Source organism: Cydia strobilella, chromosome 20 (genome assembly GCF_947568885.1).
Source record: "Cydia strobilella chromosome 20, ilCydStro3.1, whole genome shotgun sequence".
NCBI classification, from domain to species: Eukaryota; Metazoa; Arthropoda; class Insecta; order Lepidoptera; family Tortricidae; genus Cydia; species Cydia strobilella.
The window spans coordinates 5984279-6008742 of record NC_086060.1 but is presented as its reverse complement, the minus strand read 5'-3'; the positions used below and the strand labels follow the sequence as shown (position 1 = coordinate 6008742).

At 37.7% G+C, this 24464-nt stretch overlaps 1 protein-coding gene across 1 annotated transcript; it reads right to left on the bottom strand.

The window, feature by feature from the left end:
• Positions 1–1233: 1233 nt before the first annotated feature.
• Positions 1234–10574, bottom strand: LOC134750539 (general transcription factor IIH subunit 3). Its single transcript, XM_063685737.1, has 9 exons — positions 10427–10574; positions 10080–10260; positions 8683–8781; positions 7235–7331; positions 5509–5625; positions 4129–4257; positions 3124–3259; positions 2083–2119; positions 1234–1370 (listed from the first exon to the last, which is right to left on the bottom strand). Exons 1-9 carry the CDS (start codon positions 10440–10442, stop codon positions 1310–1312), a joined length of 873 nt encoding a protein of 290 aa, XP_063541807.1. The 5' UTR covers positions 10443–10574; the 3' UTR covers positions 1234–1309.
• Between the last annotated feature and the right edge of the window lie 13890 nt (positions 10575–24464).

Sequence of the window (24464 nt, the reverse complement as noted above, 5' to 3'; positions counted from 1 at the left end):
AACTCTACGTTACATATATACTTAACTAAATAATTTTCATTGATATTGTCCAAGATAAAATAAGTTTTGCATGTAATAAAACTGATTAAACAGTATTTTTACAAGTAAAAGGTGCATTTCAGATAATATGTCGGCAAAGATATGCAATCGTATTAATAATTTTTTAACATTGCCTAATTGCATTTTATGTTGCCGCTGCTTTTGAAAATCGATATGCTATCTGTTTTTCGGCGACTATCTCATATTTTAACAATCTAGATTTCAGTGCTACTTAGCTACGCTAATTTGGGCTGACCAAAGTTTAGCTCTATATAAAGAATGTTTTAGTCGGAATACAGTCATCATCTTCCTCGCGTTGTCCCGGCATTATGCCACGGCTTATGGGAGCCTGGGGTCAGCTTGGCAGCTAATCCCAACAATTGGCGTGGGCACTAGTTTTTACGAAAGCGACTGCCATCTGACCTTCTAACTTGGGAAAACTAGGCCTTGTTGGGATTAGTCCGGTTTCCTCACGATGTTTTCCTTCACCGAAAAGCGACTGATAAATATCAAATGATATTTCGTACATAAGTTCCGAAAAACTCATTGGTACGAGCCGGGGTTTGAACCCGCGACCTCCGGAATGCAAGTCGCACGCTCTTACCGTTAGGCCACCAGCGCCTGGTATGGCATATAGTTGAGAAATTGGGACGGGTTCCGTCGTGGCGAGGTGGCCTAGGGGTTTACCTCGGATTGCTAAAGACGCCGGTTCGAATCCAGCCTTTACCACTGGAGGGCTTCGTCACTTTTTCTTTAATATATGACATCTATTTTCAGTTTATGATATTTAACAGTTATGAATTAACCCTTATGTGTATGAAGCTAAGACCTTTAGCCTTTCATATAAATTATATAATGATCAATTCATAATTGTCAAATATCAATCCTTACGTCGTGTATATAACGTCGTCAATATAATGGTACCTACCTAAAAAGGAAGTAAATGGCGCTACACGGTATCATGTTTTTCACATCACCTATTCGAAAAAGGGCTTTTTCTTCCCTGATAGGAGCGATTAAAGTGGCACTTTTCTTCCCTGCAAGGAGGGATCAGTGCCACTTTTCTGTTGTAAGACACTATTTTTTTGCAAAATGAATATGATTTCCTCATAGGTGATGTGAAAAGCAAGTAGGTATTAGTTCTGAGCTAACCATACAATTTTGTGATTTGGCCTGTCAAATAAAATTAAGTGATTGTGGAGAGATTTTATTTAGCATTATCAAGATAAATTACTTAATTTTAATACAAAACTATATAGATTTCCTACAACTATACCTTCAGCTTCTTCTTTTTAGGTTTAATGGGCGGCCCGCCGATCTTGAACACGGTACTGCAAAAAAAAAGAATTGACCATATTTATTGCAGATAGAAAAAAAACCGGCCAAGTGTGAGTCGGACTCGCGCACGAAGGGTTCCGTACCATTACGGAAAAAAAAACAGCAAAAAAATCACGTTTGTTGTATAGGAGCCCCATTTAAATATTTATATTATTCTGTTTTTAGTATTTGAATGATCTTGAACTTTATTTCACAGTGATAGGGTTCAAGTTTGTGTAGGTAATTTCTGCCACCCTTATGTCCATTATAAATGTGTTAATAGAAAAGTTAAGAATATAAAAAACCGGCCAAGTGCGAGTCGGACTCGCGCACGAAGGGTTCCGTACCATTACGCATTACGCACGCAAAAAACGGCAAAAATATCAGGTTTATTATATGGGAAAAATACAACCCCACCCACCCACTTAAAAAAATATTTTATTCTGTTTTTAGTATTTGTTGTTATAGAGGCAACAAAAAATACATCATCTGTGAAAATTCCAACTGTCTAGCTATATATCACGGTTCATGAGATACAGCCTGGTGACAGACGGACGGACTGCGATACCTTAGTAATAGGGTCCCGTTTTTACCCTTTAGGTACGGAACCCTAAAACACTGAAATGGTTATAATAACAAGTATAATAATAAGTATAATAATAAGTAATATAAAAGTAATAAGTATAACACATTTAAAGGGTTCATATTTTAGTAACTAATACTTACTGGCAAGTCGTGCAGATCGGGCTGAATTTGCAGAACACTGAAAAGAAAACAGTTTTTAAATAACTATCTATGCTTATAAGAGTTTCGAGTCAATTTCAATTTTGATCTAGAAATATTCTGTGCCTGCTTCAGAGCCCTATTTTATAATTTCAAATTTAAATAGCATATATAAAATAAAAATAAATAAATAAATCATTTTTATTTCGAGTAACTTTACAGACTCATATAGCTTGTGTTAGTAAGTACTTATAGCTATGTTAATGCTTACATCTATCACTATATATACAGAATAATTATTATCACAAAAATTAACATTACAATAAATAATAAAAAATAAACAATATTGAAATGAACTGACTTATGTTTCTAGAAGTACATACCCAAGTAGCTTATACATAATAAGTACTTCTAGAAACATGCATGTCCTCACAGTGCCTCATATATGGGCAGTCAAACCTCTCGGCTATCAACCGCAGGATGGGGTTGGGGCTGGCCCGCACCCGGCGCACCAGGGATGTGCATCGTTTGCGCATAGTCGTATAAAAGCAATCTATGCGTGCTTCAGCAAACATCCCTGACGCGCTGCAGAAGCGAGGCAGCCCCACCAGGACCCGGAACGCGTTGTTATATTGGACCCGGAGAGCCCCATAGGCCCGCTGCGTGTAGTATGTCCATAAGCTGCACGTATATAGGGAAGTGCAATATGCTCTAAAGATAGTTAATTTCACCTCCCTAGTACATCGCGCAAACTTACGCGCAATCATGTTTGCCCTCACCGACAGGGCCCTCCGTTCACGCTCAATATCCATGTTGTCTTTTAGGTCTGAGGTGACAATATATGACCGCGGTTGACCAATAATGATGAATGGTCAAAAACAGACTGGTTTAGACCGGGTCTAAGACCCGTAGTGTAGTAACGTTTTAAATTATGTAGTCTTGTGATTTATGCTACAAAAAAGACCGCTGGTGGTCTAGTGGTGAGTCATGCACACACACACACACACACACGCGCGCACGTATTACACAATCGAAGCGACTTACCGCTGAGGCATAAAGAGCATACGTAGCCTATGGAGACGGGCTCGCGGTGACAGAAGCAGGCGGCGCGGTAGTCCACGCGCCCGCCGCCGGGGAGGACGAGAGCTTTTCTCTCGTAGGCCTCCGGGAGGAACACCCACTGTAAAAGCAAATAAGGGTTAAAAGGTCATAGCTAGGAGGATATAACCAAACGGGGTAGCCATTGACAGGCGTTCCCCTCTGTCGAAAATAGTCGGCCAATGGTCATACACAATGTATGGACTGACGTTTATCTGACATGGCTATTTTGACGTTTGACGTTCCCCTCCCCCGCAAAAATCGGCAGACTTTTTTGTACAGAAAATTACAGACGTGGCGTCTCCTTTCTCGTTATATCCTCCTAGCCTAGGGTCATACACATAGAGAAAAACAAAAGTTGTCTATTCTGTTCCTATAGAGTAAAACTATTGTGGGTGGTGCGGGTGCGTCAAAATCGTGGCCATTTAACACCACCCAAACATAATCGCTACTATTTGAAATAAAAAAACGGGCCAAGTGCGAGTCGGACTCGCGCACGAAGGGTACCGTACCATTACGCAAAAAAAACGTTTGTTGTATAGCCTCACTTAAATATTTATTTTATTCTGTTTTGAATACCTATTTGTTGCTATAGCGGCAACAGAATTACATCATCTGTGAAAATTCACCATCATGGTGACAGACAGACGGACAGTGGAGTCATAGTAAGAGGGTACCGTTTTTACCCTTTGGGTACGGAGCCCTAAAAATTTTGAAGGCACTAAGTTTTTCAATATTCAGACAAAAAAAATGATAAATTGATTTCTATCCTACTAGTAAATACTGTGGCAGCGAAGGCACTTGATATAATCCTCAATCCTCCTTGATATAATCAATATAATGATAAAATCCTCTGGTGATATCACAGCATTGTTGTAGTAGGCTCAGACACGTCCAGGGACACTTCTATTAGAAATTATAACGTAAATAAAAACAGTAACTTGCGATTACCAGTAAATACTGTAACAGTCCTTCTAGAGAAGGTACTTTAAGGTAAAGTCCCCCGGTGATGTCGCAGCCCTGCTGCAGCAAGCTCAGATGCTTGTCCAGAGAACACACGTCGATCAGCACTTGCTGCCTCTGTAAGATAAATAGATTGAAGATTTTACACCTCCGGCAGGACTCGAAACTGCGACTATTGGAACACCGGTCCAATCGCATCCTTTAATCAAAAAACTTGGAGTAACGCTCGCAGACGTTTCTGCTTCATTAAAAAAAATAGATTGTGCCAAAAAAGACGCCATACGGTCAATACGGCTATACATTATGTTCGCTCCATGCATGACTGTGGCGCCGCCCTAGTGAGTGTGGGACATATTGCTCATTTGACATTTTGGCCGCTGCATAATATTATTACTGTCGTGCTACGAAAGTTAGTATTATCACCACGTCGTGCGTTGTCGTTGCTTGTATTTCCCGCACCACTAACTTCGCACATAGCCCAAACGAACCACCAACCAACTTCGCATAGTTCGTAAGACCCAAGATACACTTGTAAGTTTTACTTACGTAAGTAGGGACACAGCTATACTACAGAACGAGAGATGAAATATCATTATCTCATTCTAACAAATAGCTTTATCCGTACTTATGTAAGTAAAACTTACAAGAAACGCTATTTTTGAAGATGTTCAGTTGTGTTTCGGTAGACGTAAGCAGCTAAATCGGAGCTATGTTTGCAAGTTTCTTCGTTGTTATACATTGCAAGTATTTGATCTATCTGATGTCCCTGAGGTAAAACTTTTAAGGGTTTTTTTTTTTCTATAAGGGGTCGTAAATTAATTACATCACACAAAATTTCGATTTTTTACACCCCCGTCTCCCCCCCTTGTCACACTTTTACATAGGAAAGAGATAGGTCTTTAACCTTTTGGACGCCAATGACGGATATATCGGCACCGCAGGTCCAACGCCAAAGACGGATTAATCGGTCACAGACCACAGAGCAACATAGACCTACGTGCATGTTGATAAAGTTCAATTTCAGTTTTGACACTTCGGTGACGTGGCGTCCGAGTGACAGCTTTTGTGACACGGCGTCGAAAAGGTAAATACATACTGTCACACTAGGCATGACCCTCAACCCCTGTGGCTGTGACGTTATATGTGTATAACACACCGTTATGTGTGTTGTGTGTGTGTATGTGTGTAGCAGCGCGTGTGTGTGTGTGTGTCTGTGTGTTATATGTGTGTAAAAATTGTGACCTGTAATACCTTATTACCAATAAATTATGTCTATGTCTATGGCTGAACCCTAAAAGCTACATGTATGACAGATCTCGTGCCTTCTTTTGAATGGGACAATAAGTATATAAAGCATTAACTTTTTACCTGAGCAGTAAAGAACACGTTCATATAGTTAATATATTGTGCCGCGGTGTCCGAGCTGCCGGTCACTATGAGGATGCGGCTGCTCATTCGTACGCCGGGCGATAATTGTCTACGGATCTGTAAAACAAATTAAAATATTGACAGCATCATCATCAATAGGGTATTACACAATTTTATTAATGGTATCAATCAATCAGGTTTGTTTTGAGGATCAAATGTCTGTATGGGACCCATTGTCTTAAAGCAATACAAAAGTCACAAATGATGGTCAAAAATACATTTTGAAAACATGTAAGTTTGTAAAAAAATACCCTCAATTTTATACCAAACATTCAGACATACCCCGACGCTACGCCAGCAGGTTTGAAAATAAGTTGGTGCAGGTTATCCCCTCGAAACTAAAACTACATTCAAAAAGTCCTAACTCGATGGCAATAAAAATATTCAATAAAATTAGTAACGAAATAAAAAACACCAAGTCCGACAATGAATTCTTTAAAAAATTAGCAGAACACCTGATTAAAAAAGCCTATTATACATTAAATGAATTTTTTCACGACCAATAATTATAATTAATAAAGTACCCATTATATAACCTTGTACAAAAACCGCGTTCTCCTCTTGAATAAACTGTTTGCTGTGCCCTACAGGGTGTCATGTTGTACACGATTCTATGTTAAGTATAGGTTAAGATACAATGTGATATGCAATAAAGATTATGAGTATGAGTATGAAAGTCTGACACCCGAACTTTACTGAGCAAACGCTTCTAAAAAATTGGCATTACATCGTGACGTCAGCATGTAACGTCGCTATTGCTTAGAAGCCGTGGAAAACAAGGAAATTGCGATTTTGTCGGTGAAATATTGCGTTTATGTATATTGTTGCTATACAATATATTTTTTATGAAAATGTAAATCGAATGGTACCATTATTTTTCTCCTTTTTGGAAGTTAATTTTATTTTTGAAACTGAAGTCTTGTATTTATTTATTATTCCAATATATTTTTTAGGTTTTCTAATTTATTGTGATAAATTGCTCATTTCTATCAATTTAACTAGATTTAGTTATAAAATTCAACATGTGGAAACAACCCTATTCATCTGCATATGCTACAGGTTGTTCAACCGTAATGCCTCGTTAGCTTAGGCTGATAATACGGTTTAACTCACGGCGTGCAGCAGTACGCGGCGCGCGGTCTTCGTAGACGCTACCATAGAGTAACTTATACTAGAGCGGTACTGTCATAGTAAATTTTGTAACCCCAGTAAATTCACTGCCATCTGTCGACACACTTTAAAATTAAAAATGAAGATTTATAAAAATACTATAAAATGTATTTAAATATGGATAAATGATTTTTTTTATTTGCATTAATTAATTTTATGATTTTGACCCATGTTCTTTCACTGATATGCGTTAAAATTGTTAAATAACAAACGAAACCGTCAACGCCTTCTATACGACAGTAGGCTAAAGCTAGTAGCGCCCTCTGAACGAGAATCAAATTTTCTTGATTTTCGAGGCACGTTTTTTCCTTAGACTGTATCCATCTATTACGGAGTTATATCTATCTTTGACGCTACTTATGCACTGTTTTGAGACCTGTTTTGAAATTGACACCCAGGCTCTCCGAAACATGTCGCGCGAGTGACTAAAAATACGTTAGTTAAACCGCATTATTAGCTTAAAGCATTTTAGTCATGTTTAAAAAATTAAACTTACCCTTCCAATATAGCAGAGGGCCATAGCTAGGGCTCCGGCAAGCAGAGATTCCCCGGGCTTCTCATCTTGCGGCTGGCTCTTTATTAGGTTTACTAGTCTGGAAAATCACAAGGCGAAATGTAAGTATCTTTTAAGTTTGTAATAAATTTAAAAGTGGAAAAATTACTGCCTTGGGTGAGACTTGAACTCACAGCCTCTGATAGTGAGGCAGATACAAATTTGATGTTGCTTTGTAAAACACAAATTATATACATGTACAATGCCTCCAAAGTAAACATTAATTTCCAAAGTTGAATGGATTTAACCCTTTCGGAACCTAGGCATTTATGTAACATAAGTTTTACAAACAACATACAACTCTATAGGTACTAATATTATATGATGGCACTGAGCACCAAAAGGTTAAACAATGTGTTATAACATTAATTGTTTCTCTTTTTACGTCGGTGGCAAACAAGCATACGGCCCGCCTGATGTTAAGCAGCCTCCGTAGCCTATGTACGCCTGCAACTCTTACTGCCTGGCCACGACATTGCTTGACCTGCGGCAGCGGCGGCGGCGAGCGAAAAGCGAATGTTACAAAATAAGGCGAAAGAAGAGAGGCCACGACCCGCCGCTGCCAGCGGCGACTCGCGCGAATTTGCTCGAGCGACCAGCGGCGACGGGGAGCGGCTCGGCGGGCGGTGGAAACAAAGACACGGGCGCGAGGAACGCGGCCACTACTCACAGCGGCGCGAGCGGCGGTGCGCATCGGGCGGTGAATCGTAGAACAATTTTTTTTACAATATTCGCGCGCGATAATGGACACGGGAGTGTTTATCACGGAAATATTTAATAGCCCAGCAATTTGGATGTCTAAACTACCTAAACATAAGTTGCGGCACGTAATTAAAAGGTAATAATTTAAAATATCTCTCATGAAATAATATGAGCTGCTGTCGAGGCACTGAAGAGCCACTTTTGACAAAGACATTTTTAAACACTTGAGTACGTCCCATTCGCTCGATGCCGCCAACGCTACTGCGAAGTCGTGGCATGCTCGCCGCGCCGCTCTACCTTGCCGCGCCGCCCGCCGCACCGCTCGCCGCCTAAGACCAATGAGCGAATGCACCCGTTCGTGGTCCACATTCCATTCGTTCGGACGAAACGTTTTGCCTCCTCCTTTTTGGTACGGACGGCTAAGGAATGGAATGCGCTCCCGCCATCTGTATTCCCTGATCAATATGACCTCGGTCTCTTTAAAACAAGAGTGAATAGGCTGTTACTGAACCGGTGAGCTCCATCTTAGGCCCTGCATCTTAGGCTTTACATCAGGTGTGACTAGGGCAAATCGCCGATCAGTTTATTTTATAAAAAAAAAAAAAATGTGGCCAGGCCGTTACATGCGCGTTGCCCACCCTATCACTCGCACCCTCGTTGAGCACTGAAATGAATAAAATATAATATACCTTGATTTAATCGTTTTCTCGACTAGAGTAAACAATTCATATTGTCCATCAATCTGCCGCACATCTAGAGGTTTCCCGGGGGAAGGATACAAATATTCACTGAAAAAAAAAAAGAAAATGAGATTTCATAACTATCCTAATTGAACAATGGTATTGAACAATCAGCAACAGAGGTTGCTAAATGCTTGTGGTGTTCATACTTCAACTTCAACTTCAAAAATCGTTTATTCAAGTAAGCTTAATAATAAATTAATAAGCACTTTTGACATGTCATACAAAATATAAGTAAAAATTACAATCATTAATAATAATATTATATTAAAATAATGGGGTTGGCCGGTTGAAGTATTTCACAGATGGCGCTAGTATAGCTCGCCCTGTCAATCCCTAGGATTGTGTTAAATTTTTGTTTTTATTTGGTATTTTATGGCCTGGATGCCAGCCCTTTAAGCCAAATCTCATAGAACCAAACTGCAGAAAGGGGCACACTATGGCGCCATCTATGCAAACCTTTGACAGTTACCAACCCCATTAAGCAGAAGAGAATAAGAGTGTATTCAAATAATTTTGAACACCTTACCTCAACTGAAGCTACTTTTGCTGCTGACTGAATATGGGTACATAGAAAGTAGGGTAGTATAGAAATTAATAATAATACACAAACTGTGTTACGAGTATGCTAGGTCACTCCTGTGTTGAAAACTGATGAGTGGCTCCTATATACCCCGATGCCCATGGCATATTGTCCACTCAGCCATTTCTATAGTTTCATGCACTAATAGGGATTACTGCATTGTTTTGCCACCAGAGTGCAGCTCTAGCGCACATCCTAAACCATAGAGTAAGTTGTACATACTACACCTTAAACAGACTTTTGACAAGTTTTCACAGATAATTTGTTGCAAATAAAATATGACTGATGCATTAAGGCGGTTTGTTTACTACCGCAAAACACAAAAATTTAAATTTCGTTATCTGCTTCTCTATCATTCGAATATGCATGAGTGATTGAGAAGTAGATAACGAAATCTTGATCTTCATATTTCGCAGTAGACCCTCTGAATGACTTTTGCGTAATATTCATTATCAATGCCACATCAGTGCATTAAGAAGATTTAAACATAGTTTGCCAACAAGGTAGGTAGGTAGCCAACAGCTAAAACAAGCAAATTAGTTATCAAAAAATAATATGCCGCATACATATCAATGTGGTTCAGTAAGGGGGTAGACTGAAAATCAGCGATGTGCGGTCAATTCTTATTGAAATGGCTGGCGCAGCATATGCTGAGCCCGTTCCTTTTGTCGCGCATGCCAATTGTTAATGTTTTTTTTGATATATTCCTGTAATCTCTCTTTTTTTGTGACAATAAATGTTTTCTTATTCTTATAACTTCTACCTTTTGTGGAAATGGCATCCAATAACTGCCAACTGATTCTTTGACTTCTGCATCAAATGCGAGTTAGCGAACGCAATCACTGCATCTAGGCAATTCGTGAGCACTTTAGGGTCTTCAATAATATAACGCTGGTTAGGATTTGTGTCCACTACAATTACAAGCAGGCTGCAGTCGGAAGGACCTAAAACAACAGAAAATATTACTTTTTCGATATATGGATGATTGAGCTCTAATGAAACAAACATTTTATAAAATAATTTTATAGGTTAGAATTTTCTGGTTTAAAGTGTATCTTTTTAATCGAAAAGAGTTTCAATTGAAGGAAAAAATAATAGGTAGTCTCTTACTGTCGTCATCAGCCATGATTGCAATAAGTTTAAGACTGGTAGATTATAATTAATTAATGTTTTGGCTTCGTTTAGTCACAACAAAAAGCACAACAATACAAACATTGCAAGCGGTAATCATAATCATTGACTTTGATAAGTTTGACATCTGTTAACTGGCGTGTGACACTGACACTCGAATTTTATATTGCCACATAAAAAAAACGGGTAAAGATATAGTTGGTCAAACCAGTTTGTCAGTCAGTAACAACCAGGAAAATTATACTCATCACTTTCTTTTGGGTGCTAGTACTAGTGTAAGACAAAGATAGTATGATTCTCTCTGTCTATGTTTGAAATGAGACAGTCCTTTGACAAACTATAGTTGTGTATAATATATACTGCTGGTAGTGTTTTTTACAATATTTTGCTATGATATTCTGGCAGTTTCACATCAAAAACTTAGGCTATATGCCATTAAACCAAATTATGAAACATTCAAATTTCTTCTTTTTAAAGTGTATATGGTTTAGGTACATCTTGACAGTAACAAGTTTTATTTTACATCATGTTTAAAGAGGTACGATTATAAAATCCTGTAAAAATATTAAATAAGACATTTAAAACGATATTGCAATATAATTTCAACAGGCGTAGTCTGTTCGGAAAGAGAAGAGTCGTGGAATGTATTGGGTCCCATACATTCCACGACTTTTCTCTTTCTGCACAGACTCTATACTACCTCAGCACCACATAGCCTTGGCCCGTGCTTGGCCGTAAGCGTAAGCTTGGATGTAAGCTAGTCCACCATGACACTTTAGTTACATTTTGGGTTTTAATGCAGAATAAACTTTCTTCTTAAGTTTTATCACGACCACCGTTTCACATTTTGACGACCGGTTTGGCCTAGTGGGTAGTGACCCTGCCTGCGAAGCCGATGGTCTTGGGTTCGAATCCCGGTAAGGGCATTTATTTGTGTGATGAGCACAGATTTTGTATCCTGAGTCATGGGTGTTTTCTATGTATTTAAGTATTTATATATTATATATATCGTTGCCTGAGTACCCATAACACAAGCCTCCTTAGGCTTACCGTGGGACTTAGTCAATCTATGTAAGAATGTGCTATATAATATTTATTTATTTATTTATATATCACGAATGTCACGAATTTATCAAATAAAGGTAGCTCGTCGCATTCTTTTAATAACCGAGTCTGACAGTTTTTAATCAGATGTCCCATATCGTCGAATGTAAATGCTTTTAAACGGGCTACCGATTACAGAGTTCTCCAAACTAATCAATATTAATCAAACGCGTTCTTAAACTAGTCCTAACGCCCACATGGCTACTTATTAATTTAATTAATTATATGTCTTGTCCCCGTGGACAGATGTCACGATGTAGATATAGATAATTATGGCTGTCAGACATAGGGTCCTAAAGTCTTGGGTTACTAGTAAGAGATAGAGCCTTGTTAAAGCGAGGTAGATACATATTTGTCAGGACACATTCCTAGCGCGCCATAGCGACTAATTCATCATGTTTGGACGTCGTGCTTGCGTTGCTTGATTTAAATGATTTGAGATTGGATAGCTAGGAGGATTGAAGGACTAGGATGCAGTATTAAATGAGCAGCATGGTAGCAGAGTTAACTCTGAGCACGACCTTCGGATTTTAGAAAGATACATCGGGTATCGGCGGTAACACGCGAAGGTGATACTGCTATTCTGCTTTCTTATTAACTCATAAAAAGTTTTAAACTTACAGCAAAAAGTTAAGGATACCTATTGTCTCAATGTAAAATAAGCCCTAATTTAATGACATTATGCTTAATATTCGGTTGATGACTATATTGCGATTTGACTTTTTGTCATAATCTAAATATAAAATAGAATCAGAATTTGAAATTCGAAAACCAAATTTGAAAACAGATCGTCACACCGTCATTATTACTACTTCTGGCGGAAATTATATAGAGTTGTAATACTAGTCACATATTTCAGTTCATATTTTATGGTCAATTGGAAAATTATGATATTATTGTAATTTTTAAAACTACCTGTTCAACATCAGAGTCAGGTGTATTAATTATAAATTGGTCACTATAATCGTCTATTTTATTTTCATATATACGGAAGTCTTCTTCATATTTAATTGCGTGTGGACAAACTTTTTTCCAATCTTCTGGACCAATCATATTGACCTTCTCTTGCAGTAGATTCTTTACGCTTGTCAAAGTCATGTCAACATTACGTTGAGCTACGTATTGTTTTAATTGGGCCCATATATTCTCAATAGGATTAAAGTCTGGGTGGTATGGAGGTAAACGCAGAACAGAATGACCATGTTCAGCCAGTATTTTATCTATGGAATATTGTATATGTTTGTGTTTGTGTTGCAAGATAATATCGTAAATTCGTGGTTTTGTTAAGCTGGGGTCTACTGGAATATCATGTGTTGTCAACCAATCTATCATGTCTTGTTTCCGGGTATTAGAATTGGGCAGTTTTTCGGTGTATTTGTTGTGATATGGGGCATTATCAACAACTAACACTGAATTCGTCGGCAAATTTGGAATAAGCTGATTTTTAAGCCATTTTTCATAGTTCTCGCTATTCATCTCTTTGTGATAATCGCCTGTTGTGTCTGTAGATTTATACATAAGCAACGCACTAGGTATAAAACCATTTTCACTGCCGGCGTGAGCTATTATGAGACGTTGTCCTTTGGAAATTGGTTTTTTAATTCCTGCGTTGCTAGAGTCTGACCAACCTTTGCTACCAACGTGCGACGTGTGTATATACGACTCGTCCATATACACTATATTCCTTCCTTCATTCCTGCTTATTTCAATTTTATCTAAATATTTGGTCCTTTTCAGTCGCACATCATGCTTTTCCATCAAAGTTTTTCCATTATCAATTGTTTTACAGTACCAAAATCCCATTTTTCGTAGCGTGACTGTAGAACCCTTGAAATTAATAGCTTCTATTAGCTTCAACCGCAAATTTTTCAAATTCGGGAGTTCTTTGAATCTATTATGGAAATCATATACCATCCTCCTGATTACATCGTAATCAAAACTATCCAGATTTAACACAAAGTCCTTTCTCGGTCTCTTTTTCTTTGGCGTTTCAAAGGGCGTGGATGGAGGTTTTTGGTCGGCTTCGCTTAATATTTTTCTTAATGTATGTTTTAAATTCCTGTTGCTTCTATCACCGGTCTTGAATTTTATTAAAATATTTACAAGTATCACAATTCTTAAAAGCTTTCGCTTCTTTTGAAAAATATTTGTATACATTATATATGATTTCCCGTGATTGACCATTTACATAAATACCCTTTTTGAGACGAGGCCCCATTTAGTTGCCAAAAAATATGAAATTAAATATATTGTGTACCTACTAGTTATGGTGGTATTAACTACTCTATATATTTTAAGGCTGAAAAGACGACTGCACTCTTTGGGTGTTGGATTGCAACTAAATCAGTAAGAAACTGTCACTTTGTATTACGCGATTACGTCCGATTTTACCCGAAAAACGAATGTCGTTCTAAGACTTAACGGACTGTACGCCTCGCGCCAAAAATCTGACGTCTCCTGTGCTGCCCCCTACAGTTTATGCACGCTCCCTAAAGCTATGGATGGTATAGAAAGTAGGGCTCGCGGTCGAATCCGTGTTTCGTTTACACGTTTCGAATACCCGTTTCCGAATAATACGTAAACGGTTTTCTGGCCCGTTCCACACGTTTAATTAAGAAACGTGTAGTTAAGACCCGTGTATACGGATAAACGGGTATTCGAAGATACGTATCTTATTTATCCGTGGCTCCGGACACGTCCTTGACGATAGTAGCGAAGGAACGAACGCCAGCTACAAATGAATAGACAAAAGATTCATGACGAGTTTCTGTCATATTTAACCTTATTCCGTGGGTCATAGAGTCGAAATTCAATAAACGGTTTAGAAACTCCTTTCTTGAGCAGGAAGTTTTTGCTTGCAATAGGTATTAAGAGTATTCACGCTTCTTATAGTCTTCGTATAGTATTTTATATAGCACTTTAAATAGCTACTTTTTTTACGTTGCGGGTTAGCAATATAATAAAAAAACCTGCTAGTACCTATTTAAAAAAAATATTAGAACCATCGAGTTCAGTATGTAGGCAGGAAGTCAAACTAATGTTCGAAATTGGCATTAAGTAAGTATTTATAAAAAAATACAATTTTAACTTGCTTCTTTATTTTTAGTTTAATTTTAGAACATGATATGAAATTGTATTTCTTGTCATATAATGTAGGTACACCTTATAAAACAAAGTCCCCCGCCGGGTCCGTATGTCTGTCTGTATGTTCGCGATAACCAGACCTCACCTATGAATGAAGTTTTTCTTTGGGAATGTTTATGTGTATATTTTGTTAAGGTTTTGTTTAAATTGGTAGAAATATGACGATGTTTGCTAATGAAGTTAGAAAAAATCACGCTGGCTTAATCGAAAACGCTGCCCAATCTATTTGATATCAATGTATGGTGGACTTGTCTCTCTTTCATTGGTCTACAAAAAAGTGCGCGATGGCTGTCTGTCTATATTTTAAGAATAATTAACCCATTATTAACTTCTAAAAAAACCGGACAGGTGCGAGTCGGACTCGCCCACCGAAGGTTCCGTACAAATACATCTGTAAAAATTTCAACTGTCTAGCTATCACGGTTCATGAGATACAGCCTAGTGAGTGGTGACAGACAAATGGACATTGAACTCTTATATAGTATTATTAGGCTTCCGAAGTGAATACTTGTTACAGAATGTATTTTATTATGCTTGACTCTCCATGCGAAGCCGGGGCGGGTCGCTATAGTTATTAATAAACACTTTAAGTCAACTTGATAAAATTGCACCTTCTCAATAAATTCTAATTGTTTCTACTTTAGGTACCTCTTACCACAGTAAAACGCTTTTTAGTGCGGCGCAGCTACAAAACAATGGAAAACATTTTCTTGTGCAGATGTTTTGACCTTATTACAACGACATAAAGCTTGTAATTGGCGGTGACACTTGTGATAATAGTTTGGGAACCTACATGTTTTCGACGATGACAAACAAAAGGATATTGGAAAACAATGGATGGATGGACCGCCGGTCGGCAACGTGCGCATTTAAGTTTATTACCTGAACGCTAGTGCGAAAGTGACCAAAGTGAATTATGAATGATTACCAATTTAAAGATCTATCTTAATGTAATTAGCAATATTATCGCAAGTTATCCAAGGTAGTATGGATTTTATGGTTCTTGGGTAAAATTACTCGATAATCCCGCTTTTGTGTACCTACTAATAACTTTTTTGCGCCGTTGGCAGGTGTGTTGTTTTCGCAAAACAAGTAATAGATCCGAGATAAAAATAACCACGAAATAATTAAACTGTTATTTTTAATTAATATTGTATTCTGTCTGCACACCTATTATTAACGAAAATACTATACCATTATGTAATTATAAAAAAAAACTATGATCGATATCAAATTTTTGTAATTAGCTTAGAAGCAATCGGTTTTATTAAATGATATAAATAGTTTAAAATAAAAATTATGTATACCTACTATTAAACATAGGAAGATTAGGAAGATGGCTCAGTACCAATGTTTTATCAATACGGTTAAAAACAATTTAAAAAAAAAGTAATTGTGCGGTTTTATGAAACCACGATGCAAGTGAAACTTTTTTCGGATTGTAGGCATTTAACTAAAAAAAATCGGAAATTAATTCGATTTACGGTATTAAAATCGCGGTTTTAATCTTAACTTAATAAATTGGGGCGATAGAATAAAAGCTTCACTTTAAAAATCGTACGACAAACGAATTCATCTGAAGTCAACATAATAATAGTGGACCTTGTTACCATTGTACATTGGCTCAAACTGGTTCGGAGTATTTGGACCCGTTCGGAACGGTCTTAAGTACCCGTGTAAACGGAGATACGTGTCTGAGATACGTTTCTTGGGAACGTTCCTTCGAAACGTTTTCGAATCCCGGCGGTTCCGTGTAAACCGGGTTCTTAGTACCGCCGGGCTTAAGAACACGGGTATTCGTTTCGGCGTGTAACACGGATACCGGGAGCCCTAATTCAGACGTAAGTGAAGGACCCGCGCGAAATCGCCTTTTCTTACAAACGTAGTCCTCATTGTCCTTTCTGAAACTCCTATTGAAAATATTTTGACACAATTGGTTGTATATCAACAACAGCTATGCTTTAATTATTTTTCGAATTTTTAATAAGTATAAGAGATAAGAGCATTTAAACATTTGTATGAAATCTGTTTTTCGCTCCTAATTTTTACAATAATCATAAAATAGAAAAAAGTCAAACGTAGGGGCATTATACAAAAATATTTTCCATTATATCAATATCCAGAGAGGAAAGTGTGGACTAGGTTTGTATGGAGAAGCGGCCGTCCTCCCCTTTTCTCTTACATGTCGTAATAAAAGAGAATGTAAAATTGCCTAGCAACCACAACTAATACTCTGTTGACAATATTGTCAGTGTCAGTTTGTTTTTAAAGATTTTTTTGTAACCTCTTTATTTTTGTTGTTTTGTGCGTAAAATGTTTAACAAAAGTGATTGTGCGTGTAGTTAGATGTAGTTTGGAGTCCATATCTGACGTTACTTCGAGCTAGCCCGTAAGTTGTCAAATCCTTAAAAACAATTCGTTTTACCTACTTATACCACACTTATACACCTAAATTAACTGTGGAATGAACTCTCGTCCGCCGTATTTCCGGACCGGTACGACCTTTAAACCTTCTAGAAAAGAGCATACTCCCATCATAAAGGCCAGCATGGCACTTGCAATCCCTCTGGTGTTGTTGGTGTCCATGGGCGACGGCTTCAACAGCCTATTCGTCTGCACGTTTGCCTCCCATATCATTAAAAAAAACTATTGTTCGGTGCTGTGCTGGTGCGCTTGGCTATGAATAATCCTAAGATTTGCAATAGGTAGTTTTCAAAAAAATAACTGCCTATAACTTCTCAACCAATTTTACTATAAAGCGAGGTTTAGACTAGCAAGAATTTGCATGCAATTTACGTTACATTGCGGTATCTGATCAAACTTTTGAATACAGTTTACCTTAGTAGTCGGCAATGTAATGTAAATTGCATGCAAGTTCTTGCTAGTCTAAACCTCGCTTAAGATAAACTGCATTTAAAAGTTTGATCAGATACCTCAAAGTAACGTAAATGGCATGCAAATTCTTGCTAGTCTAAACCTCGCTTAAGCCTTGTCAGTTCTAGGATGGTTCTAGACCGGTTTTGTTCTGAAAACTTATGATGATGCTGATACTTGTGGCAAGTCCAGTCACAGCAGAAAAGACTCGGCTGAGACGGCCAATATGGAACAAACTGAAACTGAACTGACTGGGAAATACTGTTAGGATGGACCTACAATAGGGAATATTACGCGAAACTGCGACCTGCGTAGAGTGCGCCGCTACCACAATCTGAGGGTCTATCGCGAAATTAGAAAATCGAAATTTCGTTATCTAAAATCTCTGTCACTCTTGCATATTCGAGCGATAAACAAACCGCCTTGATGCATCAATGTCATATTTTATTGTCTCTGAAAACTTGTCAAAAAACTGTTAAAGGCACAGTATGTATAAGTTACTCTATGGTTTACTAAAAAGGCTAGTGCTGCACTCTGGTGGCAGAACATTGCAGTAATTCATCGAATTTTTGCTCGTCTACGAAACACAATGAAACTTCTTTAGTACCTATCTAAATATTTATCAAGCCCCAAAAATTATCCAGGTTATTATAAAATACCCAGACATGAAGAACAAAGACGTTCAGAGTGAATGGCATCTGCAGGTTGTCATAAAACCATTAGGCCTTTGATTTACACAAACCTCTTTATCAGCCACGTAAGACGGGAGCTTGTTATTACATCCGAATTGTATTTCATCGCTAGATGACAGTTGATACGGCGCCAAACTTATGTCATCTGTCAAAATACATGTTAACAGTGCGGCCGATGAGACGCGGCGATAAGACGCATGAATAATATTATACCGAGGATGTGACAGCCATGCTACCCGTCATTTTACGACATTGTTTATACGCGGTTAATGATATGGCTCATTTGAATGCGTTGGTGGTCTGGCTGGATAGAAAAAACAAACGTTTTTTTTAAATGTTTTGACTTCAAGTTTCGGATGTATTAATTGAGCAAAACTCCGATCGCTTTTTGCTTTCTGTTCGTCGAATGCAGGAATGCAATTAACAGTTCGCGTAGCTGATCAATTTTATTAAGTAAATGAGAGCTGTTGGCAATTGAATGTGATTTTACGAGAACATTGTTTACAAGGCTTCGTGCCAAGGGGCAGCGACGCCACATTAGCGCGCGCTTTCGAAAATCGAACTGGAAAAAGAAAAAAGGCGGGAACGAAATAATTATGCACGTTCCGTTTCGTAATGGCGACGCGCTACCGTTTCCCTTTTAATAGCTCGCTTGTTCTGAGAATTTAATTACGCTGCGCCCAGATTAGCTGACGCGTTCCGTTTTGTTAATAACTCTTATAATGGATGACGCTGTGCATTTTGTGCATTTATTGCCACACTTTATTAAATCCATAGATCATACGAGATTTATCATAACGCCACAAAAAATGACACATGACTCACGGACTATTGTTTGGATTTACAAGAAACCATTTTGTTTTAATCTGTCATCTGAAATGGATCCTCAAATTTTAATATTAATAATTCCATAACGAGCCCTCAAAAACAAATTGTCTAACCGATAAGACAGTGGTCGATACAGACGAACAAAACGTAAACGATTCAGCCTTAATAAGAACCGGAGTCAGAGATGAACACAAAAGAAAAAGATAACCGCCTATTGTTTTTTTATCATGTTGTCAATATCGCGCGGCCAAATTTTCAATATTGGAATGCCACGATTCGCCAATAAGAAGCTGGGAAGAATTGATTTATTGTCCAATTAGCGTCGGTCAGGTGTGCCAACTGCCAAGATAGCATCAGGCTGGCCAACCTAACTCGGTTGGAACTACTATTTCTTTTGGCGCGTTCAGTTTAAATGGCATATTGGAATCAAAAAAGAACCTTTACACCATGCTAGCTGCTTTCTGGAAGGCCATTTGAAATTCTGATTGCGGGGTGAGGGTCGCTTGAGTGGAAATCGATTTGAATTAATTGTGGAGTTGCTTTTTGTACGAAGGAACTTTAATTTGATATGAATTATTTCTAAATCGTTGCGCGGTAAGAACTAACTGACATCTGTCGGCAATTAAAGACATATGTTTATTTATAAGTAATATAATATGTATTTCGTAATTCCTACTGCTATTCTTAAAAAACCGGACAAGTGAGAGTCGGACTCGCCCACCGAAGGTTCCGTACTTTTTAGTATTTTTTGTTGTGGCGGCAACAGAAATACATCATCTGTGAAAATTTCAACTGTAGCTATCACGGTTCATGAGATACAGCCTGGTGACAGACAGACGGACAGACGGACAGCGCAGTCTTAGTAATAGGGTCCCGTTTTTACCCTTCGGGTACGGAACCCTAAAAATGTGCAAATCACCTACAGATTACCTAACTTTGCAAATAGATAATTGCATGAATTGCTGCAATTTGCAATGTGTTCTAGTAACGATACACAACGATGTGTTAGCTTAGTAAAATTCTTGTTATTTTAAGAGAGTCATTAGTTTTTCATTCCCATAATTTTAATACAAGGCACTAACGTTTTTGTTTTCCAAGTGGCTAGGTACAATAAGTACTGAATTTAGATTATGAAGTCTTATTACGCATGATCAAAGTTATTTAATGGCAAAGTTTAATTAAAACTTAACAAAATCTCATTGGGCCGGAGTGAAATAACAGCCTCCTACAGAGGTTTAGAGGCAAAATAAATTAATTCATAAATATTATAGGACAATCTTACACAAACGGACCTACTTCCAGTACCTATGTATGTTTCCCACTTCCCACAGTTTGTTCAATAAGGCTTGTGTTGTGGTGTCTCTCTAGACTCTCTCTCTACATACCTTTCAAAGCCAAAAATGGCAAAAATCCAAGAAGCCACAACAAAGTTTAATCGAAGAAAATAACCATAACCGCCATATACGTTCCGTTACACTCATTTATCGTAAATGAAAGAGCCATGATCCCAAACATGGGGCGACAGTGATTTCATTTGGCGTTAATAGCCGGGATTGGGTTACAGGGGAGAAATCGGGAAATTAACTTCCAGACATAATAACATAATGGCTTTGTAATCCATATTGGCTTGGAGATAGTTTGGGGTTATTGCATAATCGTTTTATCGTAGATATATATGGTTATTGCTGAACTTAGTGTTGGTGAATTTATGATGTTACTGTCAGTTCGTATGATAACGGTAGAGAGTACATTAGAAGCTTTCTCGCGCAGATAATTATTATTATTTATATTATATTATTAATTACATGCAACATACAACTTAGCCAGTATTCTAAGCTTGACTTAAACAGTTCTTAAAATTACATTCAACATTGGAACATTGCAATATCCGTTGCGGTTTAAATTTAAATATGGAACAATGCTGTGTTGTGGTTCTTCCGGTCGCGTTTCATTAGCGAAGCTCATGAGCTATGAAATGTTGCCAGTTAGAACACACAATATAATAGGTTAGTACAGTTTGGCAAGAGTCGCTTGTCAGTTGAGCATAGGCAGAGATAATCATACTGTCTTTATGTAATGCTAGTATAATAACCTCAAAAAAAGGAACGAGTATAGTTTTTATAATCCGTTGTTACCGACTAAATTCGTTTGCCAGACTAAATCTAACAGTTACGTAATACACAGTACATTACGAATATTACGATACGAGTGCGAAAAGTAGGAAATTCGCACGTGTAAAGTACATACATACCTATGGCACTTAAAACGCACGTAACATTTGTTTTACGATGTAAAGTAGATTTACCATTAGCACGGTTTTCTTACCAACTTTGTAGATGAGAAAATTTTATTCATATGTTTTATAAAGAGTACTTAAAGGTAAACTTGTTTTACTCTTTATAGGTATCTATGAAGACAACTATAAATTTTATTGTTAATGTTATTGATATACTGCTGAAGTACTTATCTACGTCCCTACATAGAAAAGCCGTGCAATATTAAATTTATTATTAGGGATCCGTACCCAAAGGGTAAAACGGGACCCTATTACTAAGCCTCCGCTGTCCGTCTGTCTGCCACCAGGCTGTATCTCACGAACCGTGATAGCTAGACAGTTGAAATTTTCACAGATGATGTATTTTTGTTGCCGCTATAACAACAAATACTAAAAAGTACGGAACCCTCGGTGCGCGAGTCCGACTCGCATTTGGCCGGTTTTTTTTAAAGATACCTATTGAAGACATCTCCTTGTTGTGCTTGTATTGATTAAAACATTCGTTTCAACTATACTAACTAACATAATTCACAGGCAACAGCGCAAAATTTTACTACAGAGTAGAATACAGATCCAATATAAATATTTCCAAAGTTGCTACACTATTAGAAAACAATTTACTTAGCAGCCAGCGTATTGAATGGCGGCACAGGAATTGTCTGCCGATAGTCGATAAATCCCTGTGGCATTTGACGCAGTCAACTGCAACCACCATTCAGCAACATTATCAGACTTGCCCATGTTATATTATTCTCAATATTCTGCCAATATTGCCAGTAACGAACTTTTAAGTGGCCCCAAAGTCGAAGTTATAAAATACGTGACCGTAAAAATATAGCAGACATTCGCCCCGAAATTTCGATGTCGTTTGTATCACGCGCGAAAGTTATCGTTAAAGGTTTCGTCGCCCTATTACACCGTACCCCCTATTACCTAAACCGGAGCCACATGCTAGAAAAAGACAGTAACACACCACCCCCGCCTCCCCTCGCAATAAATGTGCGGGAAAGAAAGAGACGTAGTAATAGCCGGAAATTAGCACTCGTCTATCTTTCATTTTACACCCCAAATTTTCTTATTCCAATTTCCTCTCGCAACGAGCGATTCCAGTCCACGCAGACAACGTACACAGGGAAACACGCGGCGATAAAGCTCGAATTCGCGTCAAGTGAAGTTCTAAATTCAAATAAATGTACGCGGGTGATTGCGCCGTTCTAAATTTGAACGCGCTTTAGAACACTCTGTCATTTGAAATGAGTCATTTTCTGATAAGAATGCCCTATTGGCTGAGACGTGTGCCGCGGGCTCTCGATAATGCCATTTCCGAACGTAGATAGCGTATAACTTGGGTGTCGGGTTTTTGCTCGAGTTTTAATAATAAAGCATAGGGGGAGAGCGGCCGAGATATGGAAATGAGCGTGTGGAGGAGAGGAAATTTGAATTTATACACCAGCTAGTTTTATTCATGAGGGTGAGAGAGATTACGGCGCGGTTCGAATATGATGTCCATTTTTTATACGAGTTTGACAATGCGAATTAAGCGCGCGTGAACACATTTAATTGTGTAGCTTTGGGTTTGTAGTCGGTAAAGGAGCCGCTTTTTGGGTGCGTGGGAATAGTTGGCGGTGTGTTACCTATGGTGATGTGATCTTTCAAGCCATTTGCTTTGACAGTAGAGGTTATTGAGACTCATTGCTGCGGTCAATGGTCATATTTCAGATTTTTTACGGAACGTGTGGGAATTTGTAGAGTTGTGTGAATTCTGGCTGTTTCTTTTGTATTCCTCTTTCTTGCCTTCCTCTTGTCTAATAATGAGCTTGAAAATTTTAGTAGTTTCCAAAAAAAATTCAAAAGCTTACACCCAGTTTATATCTACTTAAGGTCAGATGAAATTATTTTGCCTAGGGATATAGCTAAACAACATAAATGTAGAGTAAGTAGAGAAATTGTACAAAACCTTTACAGGATAAAATAGGATATATCTCTTTTGGCAGTGTTTCTTGTACCAGTCTTTTTTAACCCGCCTGGCTTTAGGTTAATACGCTTATCGTATTACAAGTAGGTACCTATGTAGGGTGTACTTACGTCCATTTCAATGAGGCAAAAGAGACTTTAAATTGGAGTACTTGTTTTTAAACTCCCTCCACTCGTTAAAGAGTATATTGTATTATAAAAACTCTAAAAAAGTGTGCAGATAAAATGTCGTAAAATTTGTTCCTAGATAGATCACACGCAGTCCATAAATTATAAAAAAAAAAACAAAATTGATTTAAATTTTACTGCTTTTATAGCACTCACTCAGCAGGTATCGCTCACAACTTAATCCATTGATACGCTTAACTTTTATTTCTTTCACACCATTATGGTCACTATCCATTTTTTTAGTTACACCCCCATTCAAGAGCGAAGTCCATAAATAATAAACATTCAACAAAACAAATTTTTATCATCCGAAACTCCATGGTACAGGTGGAAAAAAACGTTCATTCAGCATCATTGATTTCATTCATTCGTTCAGAATGCGAAAGTAGATTGGAACGTTAGTGAGGTAACTGGGTAGTTAATTTATTATGTCTTCATTCATCCCTTGAGATCCCAGAATGTGATGATGAATTTGATATTTTATTCTAAAGAACGATATGGTGTCGTAAAATGGACAACTCATAACTTTTTGTATGAATTTTTTGAGAGCTTTTAAAATATAAATGTGCATTGACAACCTAAGGTAACAGTTATCAGTTTTTTTGTTTGCTGATTTATTTAATTACCAGTCAAAAAGGGTGGCTCAAAATTAATAACATCTAAAATCTCAGTTTCGAGTCAAAATGCTTTTACAAATACAATCGCAAAACAAATGATTGAATCAAATAACGCGATTTTTAGGGTGAAATAAAAGTTTCCGAACTACAATGCTGTTTGATAATAATATACATATATATATATATACAATATACATATGATGGATAAATGTGATCCTACACGCCCTCTATTTGCGTTGCGTTGAGGGTAAAAATAGATCCAAATAACAATTGAAACAACTTCACTACAAATAGGTGTATAGTGCTTGTAAAAATACTTAACTAAGTACTTGAAAAAATGC

Excerpts from the sequence above, each read along its gene's own strand:
- LOC134750539 (XM_063685737.1), bottom strand. Across the intron at positions 4,258-5,508 it reads ACGTGTTCTTTACTGCTCAG|AGGCAGCAAGTGCTGATCGA; the intron begins GTAAAAAGTTAA and ends TTTATCTTACAG. Across the intron at positions 2,120-3,123 it reads ATGCTCTTTATGCCTCAGCG|TGTTCTGCAAATTCAGCCCG; the intron begins GTAAGTCGCTTC and ends TTTTCTTTTCAG.